The sequence below is a fragment of the Periplaneta americana genome, chromosome 5 (genome assembly GCF_040183065.1).
Source record: "Periplaneta americana isolate PAMFEO1 chromosome 5, P.americana_PAMFEO1_priV1, whole genome shotgun sequence".
Taxonomy (NCBI): domain Eukaryota; kingdom Metazoa; phylum Arthropoda; class Insecta; order Blattodea; family Blattidae; genus Periplaneta; species Periplaneta americana.
Genome location: NC_091121.1, coordinates 91,920,505 through 91,939,143, shown reverse-complemented (window position 1 = coordinate 91,939,143; position 18,639 = coordinate 91,920,505). Strand labels below are relative to the sequence as shown.

The 18,639-nt window shown below is 35.1% G+C and overlaps 2 protein-coding genes across 2 annotated transcripts in view; one reads left to right on the top strand and one right to left on the bottom strand.

Annotated features, from left to right (window-relative positions):
- The window catches only part of Hacd1 (3-hydroxyacyl-CoA dehydratase 1), a 136,083-nt gene that overhangs the window by 33,626 nt on the left and 83,818 nt on the right, over positions 1-18,639 (top strand). The gene's annotated exons all lie outside the window — the stretch shown is intronic.
- The window catches only part of LOC138699984 (protein takeout-like), a 51,100-nt gene continuing 33,014 nt past the window's right edge, over positions 554-18,639 (bottom strand). Inside the window, exons 6-7 of the mRNA XM_069826242.1 lie at positions 5,937-6,136; positions 554-2,706 (exon numbers count right to left, since the gene is read on the bottom strand). Coding sequence (XP_069682343.1) covers positions 5,982-6,136 — 155 coding nt within the window. The 3' untranslated portion in view covers positions 554-2,706; positions 5,937-5,981. The remainder of the gene's footprint in view (positions 2,707-5,936; positions 6,137-18,639) is intronic.

The window sequence follows — 18,639 nt, the reverse complement described above, 5'->3', positions numbered from 1 at the left end:
TCAAGACTTAAACTTCTAAATTCTGAATCTTGCTAGTTTGTTCATACACTTACTTTCTTCTGGCATATTATTAATATCATTGTAAAAATATGTATTTGTAATTTACATATTTATTTCTATTCTAATGTGTTCTATTTGTACTAAACAACTATGCACGCTATGATTACACCTGATTAATTTATTATTACCCGACCATTCTTTTTGTGGAACGGCAGCTGCTTTTACTAGTATACAGCAGTAGTTTGTACTAATACATAGCGCGTCGCTGTTACGTCATCTGTAGAATACGATCGGTCTCTTATTCCAGTCACAGACTAGTCTTTCTCTTTCCCACAGATTAACAATATAAGATCGCACTACTGCTGTTTGGGTTCCACATACAAAATGGTCACATAATACAGTTCGTGTTGTAGGTTAACTTACAGGTACAAAATTGTGCGTCAATTGGAAACAGCAATCTACAAGTCTGGGATTTCTATCTAAACACATATGTTTTTTTCATTACCTATAACTAAAATGACATGTTTTTACGAATAAATTATGATATTTGAAGTGATTAAAAACATTATTTTATTTTCCATATTTGTCCATATTTCTAGGTATGGGTAGTACATATTTTCACATATTTGAGGATAACTCCCATATCTTTACATAATTTAATACAACATTTTATTTTAAATACGTATGTTCTATAATTAGGCTACTATTAAAGATTTATTCTTATCAGAAAATCGATTAATTTCTTTTATTGTCATCAGTATTTCAAAGATGTATTCTGGTATTCTGGGGATTTGAAGTTGCGACCCTCTGAAAGAGAGTCCGGCTCCTTAAAATATGGAATTTACTAAAAAGAAATTCATATTTACTAAATGTGAAACTCTTTGTATAACTAGAATAGTCGAGTGTCTTTCCTGCACGTTGCGAGTAATATGACAGTCACAATTGACTCAATCTATTGCTTCAATCTACTGTTGTCGCCTGCTCAAGTCCATTTACCATTGATAGAGGAGTGTTCAGGTTTAAGAATTTAGCTGTAACATGTTCTGCTCTGTAGTTCATGAACCATCAACAGTCGTGTATGAGCTTTAAACATTTAAAACAATGTTTTGTAACCCACTGCTTCGCAAATAGATAATTGTCATTTACCCATGTACGGATTAAGGTGAATCAATTTGTAGTAGGCTAGCAGTGCAAAAGATGTCACAATTAGTTTAATACCATACAAAAAAGATTAAACTCTTGTTCTGAATCTTTCATTTAAATTTTGGTTCTGTGTATTTCATGTTCAAGCAATAAATCTTTAACTGCACTCTTTTTATAATAAAAATTTGATACAATACAAATATTCTTTTCATTTTTTGCATCATTTTCATTAAAATTTTAGTCCATATTTTACTCCATATTTTGAAAAATTAACCCACATATGTACATATTTAGCAATTTTTATTATACAGGACTTTGATTTCAAAACTACCCAGTCTAAATAACTAATTATTTAAATTCAATTCAATTTACCAAAAAACACTTCAATTTAGATATTGAAAGGTAAATATGAAACCAGGCTTAATTGTATTTTATATTTCACCCCCACCCCCAGCCACTCCCACTTTAAAAATTTCAAATGGCACCCCTATATTTTTATACTTGAGTATGAAAGAGTATTCAATTGTTTATACACCCCATTCATTTGCTTCGCATCTTTCGTTTCTATTGTCGCCTGGCAGCTTGTATTGTTGTTGTTACCAGTTGATTTTAGGATGAAAACACAGCTTATGTTGTGTAATTTCTTAAATTTAATCAATAAGGACGACTTATGTTCTCTCTTCAAGGATATACACCATTTTAAAATAACTTAATACACAAACACAACTATTACAAGAAATACTCAATAAGTTGTTGTAGCTTTATTCTCTTCAGCTCTAATCAACAATAACAAGGATCCAAGTTGCCAGGCGACGATAGAAAACATAAGATGCGAAAACAAATTAATGAGGTGTATAAACAATTGAATGCTCTTTCATGTTTAAATATAAAAATATAGGGGTGCCGTTTGAAATTTCAAAGTGGAGATGGCTGGGGTGGAGGTGAAATCTAAAATGCAATTAAGCCTGATTTCAGACTTCCCCTCAATGTCTAAATTGACGTATTTTTTTGTATAAATTGAATTAAATTTAAATAATTAGTTATTAAGACTGGGAAATTTTGAAATGAAAGTTCTGTATATAAATCCTAGTCGTGCCAATGACAATCATTTTCAAGTCTACATTAACACCTTATATCACCACAACTATCATAAAAGGCTATGTATTTCTATTACGAAATGTCACTCTTCCTCTTTTTACCCAGCCATCGTTACAAAAACGAGAAGCAGCTTCTTTAGTTCAGGTACAAGCTTAAATCCACTGAGGTGATAGGGAAGTAATTTTAAAATAAATAAAGTTTTGTTTATAAAACAAGGTAATCTCAAAATTTTAATAATAATTTCTTATTATATACAGATGAATAATTGTGTGATGTGGAGTAGTGGAAGTCGATGTAATGCTGTAGATTGCTCTCCATAAGGACAGTAGGTCGCAAGTATGTGTGGTCATAAAACAAAAGTTTTGTTCATTTTGTAGAGTTAGATATATGCAAATTGCAGTGTGTTGAGCAACGTCGTAAAAGAGGTAGACTGCCTCCAGCAATCAAATCACATTGCCGCGCTCGCTGCAAACAAACAAAAGTTGTTATAGTGATGTCATACTCTTAATGTAAGAACATGCAGCTCTTCTTTTTTTACATTTATGGATCTTGGAGATTAGATTATTCTCGAATGCAAGGAATTCTTAAATACTCTAACATTTCTTTGTATCTACGTTTATAAAATATACCAACAGCTGAGGTAATAAAATAATTGAAGTGTTGAAACTAAAAAAAAATGAAGTCACCTTAAGTTGAAATTCTGGAAGATACATTATTATCTATCATTAATATTTGTATTTTTTACAGTTCCTATCATTATTCTGTGAACGTTCTAAGCTAAGGAATTAAAGCGAAGACCAAAGAAGTTCTTTTAGTGTGGAATGTCTTCTGTATTACTGTTTGTGCATTTCAGGTAGGATATTTACATAGACAACCCCACACCAAAGATTCTCAGCCAATTAACTAGCTCATTGTCACTAGATTGACCAATCAGAATCTAATTACACTGATAGTAATGTTAAAAACATGTTACTCGAAAATTAATAAGTGATAGTATTTTTCCTTCTACGTTTGTTTTCTTTGTATCGTCTTTGTTTCCATGTATCAGCAATCAAACGATTACATCAGACTCGCAGCCTCAATATGCAATAATAATGGGAGGTATACAGTACAATTATTTAGTCCTGGTAGTTGCCGGCAATGTGCGCCTGGGTTTGGCGAGTCAATTTAGTTACGCCAAGGAGTGTTTGGGGTCAGTCGCTTGCCTTCAGAGCGATCGGATATCATGCGTGCGGTAGAGAGATATGTTCCTAATACAGTTAAGCTGTACTGCATTCCTTTACTGACCGCTCGCCCCTATCTCTACTCCGGAGCTCTCCCCACTACTCCTATTACTTCCCCTCTTTCGCGTCGTTGAGCTGTCAGGACTAAATAATCGGTCTGTACGAACAAGTTAATTGCGTTTCTATTGATGGCAGCCACCGACGAACTGATACTGCGAGCAATCGACAGAAAGATAGAAAGGCCTTATTCTGGTTTCTACCGTGAGTTTGGAGTAACACATAGAACAGGCAACGCAAGTGAGCGACGAAAAGGAGGTTATTTATCGTCCATGCATCACTCACTTCAGTAAAGTTATAGTATAGGCTACCTGTACATGCATGGGAGGTAAACACTCTTCATTTCGATGCTCGGGGAAATTGTTTTAAATATACTAATAATTATTTCAAATCTTTAGGTATAATGCAGCATGATATTGCAAGTATTTGTTTCCAAATTTTTAAGGACTGCATACTTATACTAAGTACTCATTAATATTCTACATATTAATGTTACTATATCAAAATTTTCTTACAGTTTTTATAGTTAGCAATTCTAGTTTTCAAATTAGTACAGTTTTCATGTTAATTAGTTAAATTAAATTCTTGTGTTGTATTGTAATCACGATCTGAATAGTCACCAGGTCTGTCAGGCAGATATCTCCCTTTCTTTGTGAGAAGTTATTATTTTGGAGTTATTCAAAAGTAACAAAAGATTTGAACGTCCTCTAACTTTGTTAAGAAGTAAGTTCATAGGAAAGGTACAGTTTAGTTCATTAAAGACGGGGTTTATTGAGGTTTAAACCAATTTCTAAAAACACGCCACACTGTTGAGTAGCTCACCTGCTGACTTCTTGCTACTTTATTCTGAATTTTGTCTACCATCCTGGACTTCTATCATCACATCGTTTTTTTTTTACGGATTTTGGTCTAGTAGAACGGATTTCTTTTTAACTCTCATGAAACCAGTACTTCCATTTTTACAAGCCTCCACAACTGACAAATTGCAAGATCAATAGTACCTCAATCAATTAGTTCTGAATCTTTTCAGTGCGTTGGAACAATCTCTGTTACGTTAACAGTAATGATGAATAAAACCAATTCACAATGATATAGTCAAAACCATTTTCTAGTATGATATTATAAAGGCACATCTCACTCAAAAATAGCTTGAATTGCTGTATATTTAAGCCTATTTCATTTGATATAGTATCGAATAATAATAGTGAAACATTTGAAATAGAGGTTTCTGTAAAAATAAACCTTATTCTTTCATGAGCAAAGCTGTTATTATAAACTTATTGCTTAACAAAATTAGAGGAGTTTCGATTTTTACTGACTTTTGAATAATCCTGCAATTTGAAAAACATAGGAGAATTTTTTTAACAAATGTAACAGGTCGTTATACACCGTCCTTCATAAATCTGTGAAACATTTTATAAATTCACCACAAATAAACTACGCAATGGATATTACATTTTATTACCCAAAGTGTAGGTAAACTCAAATTTTTTTACATATATCACAGATACTCAATATTTCCACGTCTGCTGATACGGCAGACATCTATGTGATTACTGATATAATCCATAATAATCCCACGTGCGTGTCAGCATATCATAGTCGACCAGAACCACAGCAGTGGTGATACGGTTGAAGATTAGTGGAGAGCAGGAAGTCAATGACAGTGTACTTCACGAACGCTAACACGAGGGAGTCACGGGGTCAAATCCGGGTACCGAGGTGGTCACAGCATTAACGCATTACCTTCATTTGTGCATTCTATCCTTTGACATATTTTGATTAATATATCCTCGCACGTGTTTGTGATAGTGAGCCACGTAGTCGCCTTGTTGAAAGATTAAGTATTACCCCTGTTTTCATTGAGTTGTGGCATCAACCAGTTTTCCAACATGTTCATGTAAATCTGGAATTTCTCATATCATTTCTTGGTACTGTTGGAAATAGATGCTGCCTTCTGGAATTCTGTTTCAAATTACCGCTGTACATGATGGACGATGCTCTTGTGTAGAAATTGCAACAGACAAAATGACTGCTTATGTTCACTAAACTCCATATTTGCTATTACTGCCTCCTAGCGCAAACTACGAAAACTATGAGAGCGGGCTTTTTATTTTAAAAAAACTTCATTCTCAATCGACGTAGGAATTACCATCATCCGTTGCGTAGTTTGTTATGAATTTCTAAAATGTTTCACAGACTTGCGAAAGACAATGTATGAGAATTAGAGAATAATTTATAGTCGGTAGTTACTATACCTTTTGTAATAGATCATTTCTATAGGATATTTGCAAACTGTACTCAAAATCTTGTAATTTAAAAGTATTTCGGCCTATTCAAATTATGAGTTAAGTAATATTTTTATAAGTACAATATTAGGCATATTCATTGTTATCTTAATGTTTTTTATCTTACCTTGTGATTTTGCGCGCCGTGTTAATTTCATTCACCGAGATACTTTTAGTTTTCGGGGAATATTGTCTTGAAGGGTACCTTCAGGAAGAACTTGTTGAGGAACTCCCTCATGAATGAGTCCCAAGACTCGGCAACGAACGGCAGAAGCTCCTTGTAGAAGGCCGGCCAATAAAGATTAGCGAAGCGTAAAGCTGCTTTGTCTGAATAAAAATGAAACATTTGTTACATAGGCTATGAGTAAAGGATAAATAAAAGCCCATTTCAACATACAGAGTGAACAATATAGTTAGTAACTTCTTAAATTTTAATTTTATAAAAAAAGTTTTATACAAGAACTGTTGAAGATAAACCATACAATATTATGCCAGTATTCGAAAACAGTTACTCAAACATACAGAGTGTGACAGTAAACTTTTTTTTAAATGGCACCCTATATTAAAAGTTACATATTCCGAATCCTTATTAAATTTTACGTATGAATGCGTAGAAACTTTACCCATTCACCCGCTTCATGTCTTTTAACAATTGTTTCGTGGGCTTAAAACTTGAGACAAATAACTAAGTGAAATCATGTTGAGCAGGCTATAAAACTAAACAAAACACTATGACTAGCCAAACTTTAACACAGATATTCAAAATGAGAACCATTCACAGCTAAAAAATATTTCAGTCTATCAGAAAATAGTCCTATTTTATTGTATGCGGAAAATTTCGTTCTATTTCACAAGACAAGAGTATTTCTTACTATATTATCAAGAGAACAATAGCTTTTTGAATCTAACAGTGAATCTTGTAAAGTGTCACATCATAATATTAACCCATAATTCATTTGAAAAGATAGCCACCAGCGTGGCTCAGTCGGTTAAGGCACTTGCCTGTCGGTCTGAAGTTGCGCTCGGGCGCAGGTTCGGTCCCTGCTTGGTCTGATTACCTAGTTGGGTTTTTTTTCGAGGTTTTCCACAACCGTAAGGTAATCTATACCGAATCCTCGGCCTCATCTCGCCAAATATCTCGCTATCACCAGTCTCATCGACGCTAAATAACGACGTAGTTGATACAGCGTCGTTAAATAACCAACTAAAAATATTCATTTCAGGAACACTTTTCATATTTTCTTTAATGCCTATCGGGACATCTTCGGATTGGTATATGTATACTTGAACAGTATTATTCTTCCACATATTTAACAGCTTCAGTCATTTCCAAATTTCTGGACTACAGCAGTATGATTGTTACAGGAATTTCAATTGTTTAAAGACATATTGCAACATACCAACATTACACATAATAGATAAAGAATTGTATGTATAACTTTATTTTCATCGTACTATTTCTCGTGTAAAGAGAGATATTCCGCGTCTTTTTTCATAGCACAGTGTTCTGAACTACTATTCATTTTATGGATTATATTTCCACATTACGTAATTTCCAGTGAAATGTTTCTCCATTTATTACTGTGATTACCAGCAATTTTTTTTTAATAATTGTGTTCAACTACGTGTGATTGTAGATTCAACTTATGTTATGTTAAAAGTCGCTGATTCAACTACACAACTCCTCTACATACGTTAGTACGTAGTGAAGCTGCTTTTCTACTGTGCCTATTCATCATGATCATCATCATCATCAGCCTCGGTTTCTTTCAGGATCCTTCGCCATGAGTTCCTATCCTTGGCCACCGTCCACTAGTTCTTAACTCCAAGCTTTCTGATATCCTTCGTGATACAGTCCACCCACCGAAGTCTAGATCGTCCAACTCTCCTCTTCCCTTCAACCTTGTATTCCATAACTCTCTTCGGTATCTCGTCCTCTTCCATCCTCTTGATACGTCCTGCCCATCTTAGTCTGGAGACCCTAATTGAACATATAATGTCAGAAGATTTGTACAGGCTATATAACTCTCTGTTACTCGTCATCCTCCATGCACATCCATCGTTAATGAGTCCAAAGATTCTTCGTATGACCTTCCTCTCAAGTATGTTTAAATGCTCAATATCAAATTCAGTCATGGTCCATGTCTCGGAAGACTGTGCATATTATTGTAATGTATTGACTGAGGTCATTCACCCAGAGTTGCGGATTTACTGTAAGTTATTTATATGAACAGAGTATATTAAGCTAGTGCAATAGATCTGTATGCCTGGCCGCACTCAACCTAAAAACAGAGCTTTGGTACGAACTTCCTAATTACTTACTTACTTACTTACTTACTTACTTACTTACAAATGGCTTTTAAGGAACCCGAAGGTTCATTGCCGCCCTCACATAAGCCCGCCATCGGTCCCTATCCTGTGCAAGATTAAGCCAGTCTCTATCATCATACCCCACCTCCCTCAAATCCATTTTAATATCATCCTCCCATCTACGTCTCGGCCTCCCTAAAGGTCTTTTTCCCTCCGGTCTCCCAACTAACACTCTATATGCATTTCTGGATTCGCCCATACGTGCTACATGCCCTGCCCATCTCAAACGTCTAGATTTCAAGTTCCTAATTATGTCAGGTGAAGAATACAATGTGTGCAGTTCTGTGTTGTGTAACTTTCTCCATTCTCCTGTAACTTCATCCCGCTTAGCCCCAAATATTTTCCTAAGCACCTTATTCTCAAACACCCTTAACCTATGTTCCTCTCTCAGAGTGAGAGTCCAAGTTTCACAGCCATATAGAAGAACCGGTAATATAACTGTTTTATAAATTCTAATTTTCAGATTTTTGGACAGCAGACTGGATGATAAGAGCTTCTCAACCGATTAATAACACGCATTTCCCATATTTATTCTGCGTTTAATTTCCTCCCGAGTGTCATTTACATTTGTTACTGTTGCTCCAAGATATTTGAATTTTTCCACCTCTTCGAAGGATAAATCTCCAATATTTATATTTCCATTTCGTACAATATTCCCGTCACGAGACATAATCATATACTTTGTCTTTTCGGGATTTACTTCCAAACCGATCGCTTTACTTGCTTCAAGTAAAATTTCCGTGTTTTCCCTAACCGTTTGTGTATTTTCTCCTAACATATTCACGTCATCTGCATAGACAAGAAGCTGATGTAGCCCGTTCAATTCCAAACCCTGCCTGTTATCCTGAACTTTCCTAATGGCATATTCTAAAGCGAAGTTAAAAAGTAAAGGTGATAGTGCATCTCCCTGCTTCAGCCCGCAGTGAATTGGAAAAGGATCAGATAGAAACTGACCTATACGGACTCTGCTGTATGTTTCACTGAGACACATTTTAATTAATCGAACTAGTTTCTTGGGAATACCAAATTCAATAAGAATATCATATAATACTTCCCTCTTAACCGAGTCATATGCCTTTTTGAAATCTATGAATAACTGATGTACTGTACCCTTATACTCCCATTTTTTCTCCATTATCTGCCGAATACAAAAAATCTGATCAATAGTCGATCTATTACGCCGAAAACCGCACTGATGATCCCCAATAATTTCATCTACGTACGGAGTTAATCTCCTCAAAAGAATATTGGACAGAATTTTGTACGACGTCAACAAAAGTGATATTCCTCGAAAGTTACCACAGTTGGTTTTGTCCCCCTTTTTAAAAATAGGTACAATTATGGACTCCTTCCATTGTTCTGGTACAATTTCCTTTTCCCAAATAGCAAGTACAAGTTTATAAATTTCGCTATATAATGCACTTCCACCCTCTTGTATTAATTCTGCTGGAATTTGATCGATACCTGGAGACTTGTACTTTTTCAGATTTTCTATCGCAATTTCGACTTCTGAAATCGTGGGTTCGGGTATAAATGGCTCAGCAGTTTGTATTTCAATATCGTCCCGATCATTTCTATTTGGTCTATGTACATTTAGTAGTTGCGCAAAATAGTTTTTCCATCTGTTTAGGTTTGATGAAGAGTCTGCAAGCAAGTCACCATTCTCATCCTTGATCACGTTTACCCTTGACTGATATCCGTTCTTAAATTCCTTTATACCCTTATATAAATCTCGAATGTTTTTATTCTTACTATTTGTTTCTACCTCATTCAGTTTTTCCTTCAAGTAACCTCTCTTTTTATTCCTAAGTGTACGACTTGCTTCCCGTCTTTCATTGAAATAATTATCTCTATTCTCCTCAACTGGATCCTGTAAGAATTTCAATTTTGCCTGTTTCCTTCTTTCTACTACCATGCAACAATCTTCATCAAACCACGGTTTCTTTTTCTTAGTTTCATAATAACCAGGGAACGGATTTATATGGACTAAAAATATATGAAATATGTAAATATATATGTAGTTATTTTTACCAAAATATGGAATTAAATATGGATTTTTACCAAAATATGGAATTAAATATGGACTTAAAATTATAAAAAAATGACTATGTACGTTAAATATTGGTACATTTTAATCAAACTAAACAAAAAATATAATGGACGTACCTTATCTTCCAATGTAGTTTCAACAAAACACAATTTTTATTGTCTGTTACCATAACAATAGGTTACAAACATTTCTTTCAAGTGCTGAAAAGTGAATCTTCTTCTATTGTCTCTGAGGATAGATTTATACTGACTAAAAGAGCGTTCGACGTCACAAGAAGTAACTGGTACATAATTCAATTTCACAATGTCTGCTGGGGATAAGTCCAAGTTAATCTTCACTGTTGATTCACCACTCATCACAGCAACAACCTTTTGTAGTTCTTCATATCCAGGGTTTTTTGAAAGTACAGTGTCCACCTTAGCTCTTACTGCATCTGCAACTTTACCTCTACCACGATTCAGTTGTTCCACAGTACTATTTATAATTTCAAAACTTTCAGATAGTGAAAGGTGCCTATTTTGGAGACTTTTGAGCGTTTTTATGATGCATGAAAATGTATGCTGAATGTGAGCTAAGTCATTCTTCACACTTATGTCACAGGTAACTGTTTTCGCAGTATCAATTGAGACTGCATCTTCAGAGTCCAATGCAAGGAGAACATTGTTAATAGAGTCTATATGTTCGGCATAATATTCAACTGCTTCTAGCCATGTACCCCATCTAGTTAAAATTGGCTTTGGTGGCAATGGAATTTCAGGGTACATTTCTTTCAACACGTTAACTCTACTGGGAGCTTTGAGAAATACTTTTTTCACTGATGAAATCAACAAATCTACTTTAGGGAAATTGTCTCTGACCACTTCTGCCACACGATGAAATGCATGCGCCACACAAGTAAAATGAGTCAATTTAGGATATACAACAGATAATGCTTGTCCAGCTTTGACCATATAAGGGGCAGCATCGCTAATAAAGAATAACACATTATCGTACATAATACCCTTTGGCCACAGGATACCCATAGCTTCGTTGAACAGTTTAACTATAGTTTTGTTATTGCACTTTTCTAGAACATCACAATGTAAAAGAATTCGTTCAGAATATTGTTCACTTAACAAACCGATAACTACATTACCAACAAGTCTACCTTCTTTGTCGGGAGTCTCATCAATGGAAACCCAAATTGAACTATCTTTAATTTCATCTCTTATCTTCTGTATTGTCTCATCGTAGATGGATGGAGCATACGTCTTCCTAAGTGTTGACTCATCCGGGATTGTATGTTGAGTATATTTTTCAAGGAATTCCCTGAAGACCTTATTCTTTAGTTTGTAGAGAGGAATATCAGCAGAGATGAGAGAACGGCACAGGTCGATGTTAAACTCAGATCTTACATTCGATGTTGTTGGTTGTGTTAAAAACAATTGTCTCTGCTTAGAATTTAGTTGTTTGTTGGCCTGATGTTTACTAGTTGTAATGTGTTGTTGCACCAGGAACTTTTGTGTAGATGATACTGCACACTGACACAAATTACAAAATAATATTTTATTGTCAGTTGATAAACCATCTTCTTTAAATTCTGAAATGTAACTTGTTAGTTTTGATTTTAAATTGACTGAATGACGTACTTTTGGCATATTTACCGTCTTTATAGTATGATTTACAAAACTGAACCTATGTGTACTCTGACTGGCATTTAACTGTTGAGCTGCACAACTGAAGTCTGTTAAAAATTTTAAATTAAATTAATACAGTTTTGTAACTTACTTTCCCATTGTTGATAGGACTGCTAATTTTCAAATAACTCTGATGTTAAAGGGATTACTGAACATGTGTTTAAATCTCTATTGTTGAAATGTATTTTTAAAAGTTAATGGAATTTTGTTTTGTTTTATTGTTAAACCTAATATAATATGGACTGTTTTATATGAAATATGGAAAATATATGGAAATTAACGAAAATATGTACTAAACTCTAAAATATGGAAAAATATGGAAAATAAAAGTAGGATTTTTCAACCCTACACATTGTGAAACATAAAGATAATGCAAAATATAAATTATATTAGCTTTATAAGTAAATATGTATTTACATATAAATCCTTTCCCTGATAATAACCTATGCTCTGCTCAGCTGCAATTTTGATACTATCTCTGATATTTTCCCACACGCTATTAACATCTAATTCTTTCTCAACTTCGTCGGAACTTTCTAAAGTGGCAAACCTATTCGAAATTTCGACCTGATAATTTTGCTTAGCTTCCTCGTCCTTTAATTTCAAAATATTGAATTTAGTAATATTAACTTGTTGCTCTACTCGCTTGGCTACTGATAATCTTTCTCTTAATTCTCCAATCACCAAATAATGGTCAGAATTACAGTCTGCACCTCTGAAAGTTCGAATATCTACTATACTAGTATGTCTCCGTTTATCTATCAAGATGTGATCTATTTGGTTGTGTGTCAATCCATCTGGAGAAGTCCAAGTATATTTATGTATATCCTTATGGGGGAATGTTGTACTTTTGACAATTAAATTTTTCGATGTGGCAAAGTTGACTAATCTAACTCCATTGTCACTACTAATTGCGTGTAGGCTCTCTTTTCCAATAGTTGGTCTAAAAATATCCTCCCGTCCTACTTTAGCGTTGAAATCCCCCAATAAAATTTTCATATGATATCTAGGGAACTGATCAAAAGTATGTTCCAATTCCTCATAGAAGCTATCCTTTATATAGTCGTCTTTCTCTTCTGTAGGGGCGTGAGCATTTATAACTATGATGTCGCACCATCTACCCTTAAGTACTAAATATGATAACCTGTCACTGATAAATTCGACCTTTTTTACTGCTGATTTTATTCTTTTATGTACAAAGAATCCTGTTCCTAATTGGTGATTATTGTTTCCTTCCCCATAATACAACAAGTAATCTCCTATTTGTGATATGCCATTCCCATCTAACCTAACCTCTTGTACTCCCACAAAGTCTATTCTATATCTAGCTAGTTCTTTTGCTACTAATGTTACCCCTCCTGTTCTATAAAGACTAGTTACGTTCCAAGTGCCAAATCTCAAAACCTTATTCCTTTGCTGTGGTCGTGCCAGAGAATCAGTCCTATTCCGAGGCTTACTGTAGGAATTCGTAACAAGCTGTTTTTTACGGTGATGGGTTGTTAGCCCTTCGCCCAACCCCCAAGCTGGAGGACCACCCCTTATCGGCTGTCCACGACTGCTTATTCAATATATTCGCAGCTACCCTCCATATCTGGAGGCCGTCTCCTCTATCCGCAACCTGAGGACGCGCCATGCCGTGGTGATAGGGACCCACCATACATGGACGAACTTCCTAATACTGATCATAAATGGTGCTCTGGCAACTGAGTTGTCAAGGCGGCTAAAATTAACCCTGGTCCACGAAAGTATTCACTCCACTGTGTGTGCACAATGTGAAATGGAAAAATCTACAAACTTAAATGTCCGATTCCTGGTAGGAAAGTGAAGATTAATCTATGTGTGTCCCTGACTTATGCGTAACCTAGTTGTCTTTTGTGTCATGCTGACCATATAGCTAACGAGAGTTTTGTTACATGTGAATATTTATATATAATATATAGATGAAGCTTCGTTGGCTTGTAAAAGTTTTATAACGTAACGGGAAAATCTGTACCCAGAATTAGTTCTGATGTTACCGTGTCAATCATGACAGACCATTAAATTTAAATTAGAGACACACGCAGATGTATAAACATAAGTTGTTGAATGTATCCGTTTCTGTGATTGGAGGTAAATGTATATTTATTCCATCGAATTATTATTGCACGTAGTGGCAAGTATATTTTGTTATGAAATAGCTGCCAGTTATGTTAATTGCTTACGTCTTAAAAGTTCTTCGAATTGACAATAATTATTTATGGCCAATTATCCAGTTCTGAGAGAAGTTACTTGTTTCTCAAGCGAAATGTAATTATAATTCTTTATTTGTTGGTAGTAATACAGTCCGTTTTGGCAGATGAGTGCTATAGGCTAAACACAGTGTAGTATATACAGTCACGAAACTTGAATTGTTGAGGGTGCTAGGAACAATAGACTGTGCCGGTATTATTTCGCATTGTCTGTAATGGGATGATAGTAGCGATCCTAGTGTTTAGCAACTATCTATGGATGCATATTTCCTACATATTGAGCTTCGTGACTGTATATACTAGACTGTTCTATAACTCTGATTCGATTCTCATCACAGATTGGAGCAGTGGACAAAATCGGATGATTGAGGGTTTTTCTAAAATAGCTACTTCAGTTGCCTCCAATATTAAAAATAGTATTTCCACCAAGTTTTCCTTTTCATTATTCTCTTTCCTTCATTTCTTATAAAAAGTAAGTAAATGATCAATGATTTCAAGGTGCATAATGGATGCAGGATGAAGAAACCCAGCAGGATATTGCTTCTCTGTAAAACGCCCACGATCATGTAACAGTGCTACACAGAGATGTCAATGGGCACCCGGGAGTGTTCCAGGTCCTAGACGGTGAACGTCTTGTTAATTTCCGAGATGTAGTCATGATGTTAGTTGGAAACATCTAAGTTACGTTCCACTAAAGGCTGGTCCACAATAAACCAGGAACGGAATCGACAACGAGAACGGGAACGGAAATATTGTTAAAATAAATATATTTAAATGTGAGCATTCACAATTAATTTTCACGTTCCCGTTCCCGGGCTCCGGTAAGCTTCTCGTTAATTGTGAATGCTCACATTTAGATACATTTATTTTAACAATATTTCCGTTTTCGTTCCCGTTGTCGTTTCCGTTCCCGGTTCATTGTGGACCAGTCTTAATATTCTTAAATTACGTGTGATATCTAGTGACTGTTACGGATATGAGTTTTCACTACTGTATCCTCGGGTCTTAAACGCCATCCATAGCATTTTCCATATCTTACCCTTACTTCCTAGTTTATATGTATAAAGGATAACTAAGTGGTCTACTAACCGAAGGACTTTCCTGCGTCCCTCCATACTCACACATTCAATAATATTGTCTGTGATCTCTTACAGAAATATGTCCATGTCACAGTAAACACATTTCTTAGAAATTCACTATGTGCCTTTCATTTCAAGTTCTTTGATTATATAGCTCATTCCTTCCTGTGAAGTATATGTCTTTCAACATGGCTATTGCGTTGTGTTTTCTTATAAATATTTATGAATCACAACTTCATAAATATTGTTCCAGGATCATAATGTCAAGGTATACTGCAGGCATAAATCTTAAGGTTTTATGTCACTTGATTTCCATTCAGCTGTTTGACTAAGAGTTATTTTCTCTAACTTTCTTCACTTCAGAGCTTCCGAAATCAGTTTCAAATATCAAAACATATTTTCTATTGGACTTTTGATTGTTAAAAAGATGTCAAATGGGAAAAGGAGTAAAATGACACGCATCTGAGTTTCTGACCGCAAGGAAATATTCTGGAACGAGAGAATCGACTACCTCGTAAAGGACAGAATTGGACATATTTAAGTTATCTTAAATCAGAATAATTTTGTAATTTTTTTAGGTATTCTGGTGTTCAGTACTCAGCAGAGAATGTCGAAGTGGAGCTTGCTCGATCCTGGATATTGTGTGTATATCTCAGAAATAAGGACCGGGCAGGAACTGGGAGAATATATTTTATTGTGTACTTATTAAAATATTTCTCCAAGATTCCAACAGGAGCTTTGAAGTTAAAGTATATTGACTACTTTAAGCAATTAAATTTTCATATCCATAATTAAAAAAATTATATGACAGACCTCCCTGTTTTATATGTACCATGTATTGTAAAACAAGTTTATTTCTATCCTAAGTATATTTTTTCTATCTTAGCTTTGAATAATTTCAAGGGAAAAATTGTTCCGGGGCCGGGTATCCATCCCGGGACCTCTGGTTGAACGTACCAGCGCTCTTACCAACTGAGCTACCCGGGAACTCCACCCGACACCGTCTCAACTTTTCCCTTTATATCCACACAACTCGCGTGGGCTGACGAAACGCCAGAGACCCACATCGAGTGCACACAATCCCTGTGTGACTTGGAATTGTGGTTTTCTGTTAACGTACACAGTGACGTATATATTAATATATATACATACATATATACATATTAACAGTGACGTATATATTAATATATATATACATATATACATATTAATATATATATACGTCACTGTGTACGTTAACAGAAAACCACAATTCCAAGTCACACAGGGATTGTGTGCACTCGATGTGGGTCTCTGGCGTTTCGTCAGCCCACGCGAGTTGTGTGGATATAAAGGGAAAAGTCGAGACGGTGTCGGGTGGAGTTCCCGGGTAGCTCAGTTGGTAAGGGCGCTGGTACGTTCAACCAGAGGTCCCGGGATGGATACCCGGCCCCGGAACAATTTTTCCCTTGAAATTATTCAAATCTGCTTTACAGGGAGCTTCACCTGAAAGACTAGATTTGTATCTTAGCTTTGTTACTATATGAACATAATCTGTACTAATTATACTACTAATAATAAGTTAATATTAATTAATCACCAATCTCAACATCGTGTCTTTTTTCACTCAGTTACTACTAGTAGGCCTATTATTATTACTAACTTTATTATTATTATTATTATTATTATTATTATTATTATTATTATTATTATCATCATCATCATCATCATCTTTATGTGATCTTTTTCCTTAAGTATTTTGTCTACAAAGTATGTATATTTATGTATGTTTCTATCTGCTCTTCTTAAGAATATGATCTTAGTGCAAGAATTTTAAATTTTATTTTAGGAACAGTAGAGATTTCTATTTTTGTGAATTACCGGTATGTATAATCTGTGTAATCAGAATCTAAAAATTTTAATTCAGAAAAAACAGGTATGTTTGGTGAACAATGTACGAGTAAAATTGTATGTCATTTTCAAGTCTTTCTATCAAAACGGAACTCTCCCCGAACGCGAGCTTTGCTCTTTCGGCGTACTTTCATGTAGCGTTTTTCATGAGTATGTTATTATTAAATAACTCTAAATCTAAAATATTTCCATTTTACTTCATCTTTTAGACAGTGTTTTGTATTAAAACTCAGGAATAATTAAATTTGATGCTTGTTTTATATGTTTGATACTTTCTTCAAGTAACATTGTTGTCTTTGTGTGTTATACAACTGTCATATTAAAAGTGTGAAGGTAGTTCCTTCTTAAGTTCAGTACACTACTCTTTGGAAATCTTGTTCAGATTTAATAAAAGTACGTTTTCATCAGCAAATGCGATAGTACCTATTAGCGTCGTGTATTACAGGCGCTATGTTCGGTTCAAGTTTGTCGAGTATAGCGAAGTTCGATATTCGCCGATGTTCGCTCTGCAGGAGAAGGCCTGTCATGTTTGTTCTGCCTTGTTATGAAAATATTCGCTTTCCTCCACTCCCACCCCTTCGTGTTTTAACCGCTTAAGGCAGGATCCGCCAAGTCGAGTCAAGATCGCAAGAGGGCGTACAGGCCTGCTTACGGCTTCCACTGCGGGCAGTACACTTGTACACTGCAGTCTATCAGTGGTGGAACCTATCGAGGTCGCTTGGGGGCACCGGTGCACTGCATTTTGCACCAGGAATATTTATGTGCTAAAACATGAACCTTAGCAATGTAATGGATGTTGTTATGCGAACAATTAATTTCATAAGGTCTAAAGGACTCAATCACAGGGACTTCAGGGCACTGCTTGATGGTATTAACAGTATGGGGATTTACTCTACCATACCGAGGTAAGGTGGTGAAGTCGAAAAATTCTGGAACGTTTTCTCGCACTTAGAAATGAAACTGCCTTATTTATGGATGTACATGGGAAACCTGTTAGAAGCCTTGGACATGAAAGAATATATAAGAATAATGCAACAATTGTGCGAAGTTTCGAACGTATATTTGAGGATATTAGAGATCTTGAACAACAATTTAAGATATTTGCAATATCTTTTTCAGTGAGTGTCTTGGATATTCCTGCTGAACTACAATTAGAAATACTTGATTTACAAAGCGATATTGAGCTAAAGGATAAGTATCAAAATAAAAAGTATTAACCATTTCTATACTTGTTTTCCACGAGAAAGGTTTCCTAAACAGTACAATCTTGCTGCAAGAACGTTGTAAATGTTCGGGACAACCTACGTATGCGAAACACTGTTTTGTTTAATGAAGTTTACAAAGTCACGTCACAGAAACAACTAAGTGTTGAACAATTGAAAGCATGTTTGCGATTGGCTGGTACTAAAACAATAGCTCCGAGAATTAAATAGCTGCTTACTAACAGAAAACTGCAAAAATCGCAGCGGATCTCTGATGTTTAAGAAAAAGTACTATTATTAGAGAATTGTATTTGAATGACAACGTTTGTACTGTT